This window comes from Desmodus rotundus, chromosome 7, assembly GCF_022682495.2.
Source record: "Desmodus rotundus isolate HL8 chromosome 7, HLdesRot8A.1, whole genome shotgun sequence".
NCBI lineage: Eukaryota > Metazoa > Chordata > Mammalia > Chiroptera > Phyllostomidae > Desmodus > Desmodus rotundus.
In genome coordinates, this window is record NC_071393.1 from 11,804,388 (window position 1) to 11,810,387 (window position 6,000).

Consider the following 6,000-nt stretch of genomic DNA (forward strand, 5'->3'; position numbering starts at 1 on the left):
GCAGTGTATGGAGAAGGTGCTGTGACTGATCGAACGTGTCAAAAGTGGTTTGCAAAGTTTCCTGGTACTATTGACATTTGCCCAAATAATCCTTTGCTGAGGGGCTGTCCACGCACTGGAAGATGTCTGGCAGCACCTACTAGACTAGAAGCCAATAGCAGGACATAGTCAACGTACTCAAAATACCCAAATCAATAAAGCTATTGGTGAAAATGTAAACTGTGTCTTTTATTTTTCAGAAAAAACCAAACGGACTTTTTGGCCAGCCCCATACTATTCCATCGATTGCTTCACAGGTCTACTGTTGGACAAACACGTTCTCTCCTCTCTTTCCCCGCACGGTGACTAGGTGCTGGAGAACTTTGTGCAGGCACCGGCATTTCCCAAATCACGTTCTGCTGAGCGTCCTCGGTGTGTTATCAGATGTTAAGGTGGTAGGAGGGGGTCAGGGGGCAGTGCTGGAGTCAAAAACGGTGGCTTAAAAATGAAGTCAGGTCAGTAACTTCTTAAACTCCCACAAAAATTGTGACTCCATGCTCAGGGCCAGGATCCAGCCATTCCCAAACTCTTAGAACTCCACTTCGGGCTAGCGCGAACCATGGCCCACGCTTCTGTTTCCGCAAGACAGACTTCCAGACACGGCATTACTGAGTCAAATGGCACTGAACATTTGGCAAGCTATTACTGTGTGGTTCCAAACGGCCTTCCTCAAAGTCACGCCCCCACCAGTGCGTTTGAACACAACACCCAGCAGCCGGTCAGGATTGTGCGTTTGTTTTTTCAATCCTTGCTGATAGGCAAAAAACCCAAAACAAAACAAAACAAAACAAAAAACCATAGTGCCTCACTGTCATTTTATTCGTATTTCTTTGATGATAGGTAAATTCAATATTTGAGTATCTGTTATATATACACTTTGTAGAAAATACAATTTGTATTATCCCTCTTGCAAATTACCTTCCTTCCTAGCCTAAGATACTTTAAAAATAAAAAAACTAATGTTTTGGAAACCCGAGTATTCTGTGACCAAAATGGTTATGTCTGTGGTGTATTTTCTTCTTCCACAGAAATCTGTTACTAAACTGATAATTTTTAAAATAGACAGTCATACATTTGACTTGTTTTTAAAGTAGCTGTTTGTATCTGTCAGGCTCTTAAGTCTTTTTTCCATAATGATCTGTACGATCTTTCTCTACACAGAGGCTATTAACCCTCTGCCGGTCATCTGGGCTGCTGCTGCGAACACGCGCACAGCCCCCCTTCAACTCCCACCAGATACCTCTCAGGAGGTGCAACAGCGTTAAGGACAAATACTGGTGCGTGGGGGGCTCCTTCTGGTCCCTGGCGTACTGGGTGGTGAACTCCTCCAGCCACCTGATGAAGGCGGGGCAGGCGGACAAGCCTTGCAGCAGCGAGTTCATGAAGCAGGTGTTCCCCAGGTTGACAAGGCCAGGCACAAGCCCTAGAAAAGTGGGGTGGGAAAGAGAACAGCACACCACGTCGGACCCACTCTTCTCTCCCGTTTGCGGCCCGGCCTTGAATTTGAAATCGAACGTGAGGAAGTCTTTAACCAGAGATCCAGAGCCAGGCATCATGTCCACGCTGAGGCCCTGTCCTAGTTCTGCTCCTGTGGGACACTAGCTACAGAAGGACAGGGCCCCCTCGTGGGTTACTTTTGAAACCCACCCTGGTGTCTGGCACAGTTTGGTTTACACTGGATGTACAAAAAGGCATAGTAACATCTCTCTCTCTCTTCCTCACTCTTTCCCTCCCTCATTCTCCCTCTCCCCTTTGATATGAAAACAATGTTCCTCAGAACAGGAGAAAACAATCGTTCTGCTGTTGCTCCCCTGGACAATGGTTTTGTTCTTACAATCAGTGGGAAAGACGCTATAGCAATTCTGATCAGTCTTTCTGCAAAGAGGTCACCAAAATCTGACATACTTCCCACTTCTGCTAACATTTTTAAAAACTTTTTATTATGGACATTCTCCAGCATGCATAAAAGAGAGAATATATAATAAACTCTCTTCACATTTAAAAGTGATCAACATTTTGCTACATCTACCCCTTCCCTCCCCAAGGCTGACTTTTAATCAATAGAAGTACAGCAACATTTGCAAAGGGCACATTTTTTTTAAAAAAAGGAAATAGATTCTTTGCGGTACTGAAGAAACAACTTGAAACATTTCCTAGTGACTAGAAGCTAGTCACTGAAACCACCAATGCAGCACACAGCTAAGTCAGCTGTGCTGCTAAAAACCATAGTTATCATATTAATAAGAACACTAGACAATTAAGCCACCTAATATTTTTCATTACAATGCATGTCTCCAACTCAGGACTTGACAGGGGGTGAAATATAAATCTTTTTACTACAGGATATAAAATAATGAGTCATTCAAATTAACTTCTATGCAAGCACACCAAAAATGCCCTCCCCTTTGGTACAGTTTTGGGTAAGAAGGGTTTGGGTCAAGTCTACAGACCGTGATGCCAGGGCCTCTCGCTTACCTTTTCTACGCTTCTTTCGTTCTGTGATGGGACCCCAAATAACATATATTCCTGCTGCAAGAGCGGCAGCGAGCCCACCTATGACACCCCAGTTCTTCATGACTTTGTATCTGAAAGAGAAAATCACCTCATCACAAGCACATCATGTGTATATACAGATAGAGGAAGAAGTAACACTTCATCGAAATAACCCACTGGCCTGCCAAATACCTAACTTTCAAGTGAAAGTAATATACAGTACAGGATTATGTCTCAAAACTCAGCACATTTCGACATGAGGATTTAAAACCTACATCAGAGCACAACCTTCCAAAAGTCCCACCTCACTCGGAGGAAAAGCCAGGGGTGTCCCCGCTATTCCGCCTCGCACTCCACCGCCACCCTGGCCGTCCCTCCCGTGTCCGGCCTTTGCCATGCTGTTCCCTCTGCCTGGCGTGCTCTTCCCACCCCAGGTCACAGCTTGGCTCACTCCTTCTCCTCCTCTTCCTGTGCAACAAACTACCAGAACCTGCACTCCCAGTCCCTTTTACTCAGTTTTACTTTTTCCTTTCGCTTTCTAACATAAAATTCACCTATTCACTCTGTTTATTGTCTGGCTCCTGCAAATGGAACGCAAAGTGTCCAGGGCAGGAATCTTTTTCAATTTACTCACCGACGCACCCCAAGTGTCTGGAACAGCGATTCTCAACTTTTCCCATCTCATGGGACACATAAACTAATTACTAAAATTCTGCGGCACACCAAAAAAATAGGTATCATTTTGACTCATTCGCACTGGACAGTTATTGCCGTGTTGGCTGTTGTCATTTGTTTCTTATTTTACAGTCTAAGGGGAAATAGTCGGGCATTGCATGTTTTAACAATTCTCGCGACACACCAGTGTGGCCACAGCACGCCGGGTGAAGTTCACTGGTCTAGACCATACTTGGCACATAGCAGGTTCTCAACAATGTTTACTGAATGGCTGGGTATTGATGAAAACATAGAAATGGACATATCTTTAGGGTGCTAATGAAGAGGGGGTATAATGGTATATAAGATCTCCTAAGTAAGTATTAAAGATTCTTAACTTTAGGCTTGTCTGGAACACTTAAGTTATTCTTTTACAACGCATTTAGAAATTTCACCAGCAATTTAAACCACTGTTTTTATATAAAGTTATGCCTTTCCGCTGACTAAAGCAAACCATATATGTGCACATGAATATTTATGTGCAACGTATACCTGTATATATGTGTTAGGTATGTTTGTATATAGGGGCATGTCTGTGATATATTCTTCTCCCAATACGTGGATCATGCAAATGCTGTTTTGATCTCAGCTACTGGTGACACTAGGGACCCTTATCTTATAACTACTAACATTTTCCTAGTGTCATAACTGATCTTTGTTTTCCCAAGCAGAGTCAACACTGCACAGAACTTGGTGAAGAAAGGGGAGTCACATCACTTTGGTGCGCTCCGGTAGGCACACTGGGGTGCTGTATTTTTAAAACATGCAACACCTGACTATTTAGTGAGGGGCGCTGACCTCTTTTCCCTTAGATTCTCAAATACAAAAAATGACAACGGCCAACACAATAGCCGTCTGGTGTGAATGAATCAAAATTATACCTATTTTTTGTGAGATCTGCATAAAATTTTTTTTTGGTGTGTCGTATTTTAATAATTCGTTTATGTGTGCCATGAGATGAAAAAGGTTGAAAATCGCTGTCTTAGGGCATCATTTCACCTTCTAAGCCTCAGCTTCCTAATCTGTAAAGTGGGGATGCTCCTGACACCCACCTCAAAGGACCACGTTGAAAAGGTAAAGCACTTGCCCACTGCTGTCAAATCCCCTACTGAAACCCTAACATTTCAGAGTGCATACTCTATATCAGGCCCTGTGATAATCTTAGCTTATCCACAAAACACTCCCACGGAATAGGCTGCGTTATCCTCTCCATCTTCATAGATGAGGAAACCAACAGGTGGAGCCAACTGGTGGAAGTGGGAGAGGCAGTGTGGATCTGAACTTTTGCCTGTCAGGCGGCCAAATCTGTGCTTAAAACCACCAAGCTCATGACGGACACGGAAGGACAACAGAGTGTTGAAGGGGTGGGAAAGAACTTGCCCGTGCCCTCCACTGGGCCCGACAAAAAACCCAGGGGTCAGCCGTGACTCTGGAAATGCCATCCCTCTGCAGAACGATAACACGCGGCGCACGCGTGCAAAGATCTGGCTTCTGCTCCCACCTCTCTGCTATCAGGTCAGCTGTAGGACCATAGGCAAGGCCGTCTCAAGACACATTTCCCATCTACAGAATGGGGGCACTGGACAGGACAGCCGCTGACGGCTTCCAGCCGGGATAGTAAGTTCTTTAGTCCTGCTCCAGTTCCCGAGGAAGGACGTGGACCTTATGAACAACAGGTGTCCGTCATTTAGGGACAGTGATGAAGGTGCACCACTCAGCGCTGAAGCCTGGAGCCCATGGAGGGTGAATGAGAGGAGGGAAATAGGGGCCCTGACAACTGGGGACAATACTGCTGGGGAGGGACCCCTAGCAGGAATGGAGGACTTCAGCAGGACAGGGAACTTGAACAGGTAAAGGAGTCCTGAATGGTTTAGGAGCCCTTGCAAGATAATGAGTTACTAATAAGATAGGGGACTCAGATAGAGTAGGGGATCCCCTGCGTAACTGGGAAGGGGACTGAGAGGAATGCGGGTCGGGGGGACCCGGGGGAGGGGACGGCACTAGCAGGCCTGGGCACTTTACAGGATTGAGAACCACGGCAGGACTGGCGAGGCTGACAGTCCTGGGGAACACCGGCAGTCCAGGAACTGGCATGGCTGGGATAAGACCTGGGGGTATCCTGAAAGGATTAGGGGGGTCCCGGAAGGCCTGCGAGGCGCTGGGTGGCCCGAGAAACACTGACAGAATTCGAGGCCTTGACAAGCCTGAAGGTCCCCAGAAGTTCTGGGGACAATGACAGGCCTGGAGGAGGCACTGGCAAGCCGGGGTAGGGTCACTGATAAAATCTGGGGCACGGGTGACACTGGGGAGTGCAGACAGAATTGGCGTTGCAGAGGACCTGGAAGCCCCAGAGGCCCGTCGCCCCTCCCGCCTCAGGGCTGGTCGTCTAACCCTGCAGGACGCAGAAGCCTCCAGAACGCTCGCTCCGGCCTTGGGGATCCTGACTAGGACGAGAAAAGGCCGCCAGGGGCCCAAGCGAGGGACGCAGTTCCCGGCTTCTCCGGCCGCCCCGCCCCCCCAGCTCACCTCACGGCCGCCCCGGTCCGCAGGAAGCGCTGGATGGCCCTGTCGGCCGCGCTCATCGCTGCCTGCGCCCGGGAGCTCAGCATCGCGGCCTCGCGGAAGGCCTGCCGCCGCCGCCGCCCCGCCGCCCCCGTCACTGCCGCCGCTGATGGACAGAAGTCTCCGAGGGCTCCGGAGGCGGCGGAACCCGCGGCTAAGTCCCTGATCTTCAGGGGAAGGGAGGCCGCAGGA

General features: G+C 48.1%; 1 protein-coding gene across 2 annotated transcripts in view; it reads right to left on the reverse strand.

The window, feature by feature from the left end:
* Window positions 1–6,000, reverse strand: part of USP30 (ubiquitin specific peptidase 30) — a 25,064-nt gene extending 19,064 nt beyond the window's left edge. For both annotated transcript variants that reach the window (XM_024566834.4, XM_024566833.4), the window contains exons 1-3: window positions 5,773–6,000; window positions 2,515–2,624; window positions 1,280–1,462 (exon numbers count right to left, since the gene is read on the reverse strand). In XM_024566834.4, the coding sequence (XP_024422602.3) occupies window positions 1,280–1,462; window positions 2,515–2,624; window positions 5,773–5,855 (376 nt within the window). In that variant the 5' untranslated portion in view covers window positions 5,856–6,000. The remainder of the gene's footprint in view (window positions 1–1,279; window positions 1,463–2,514; window positions 2,625–5,772) is intronic.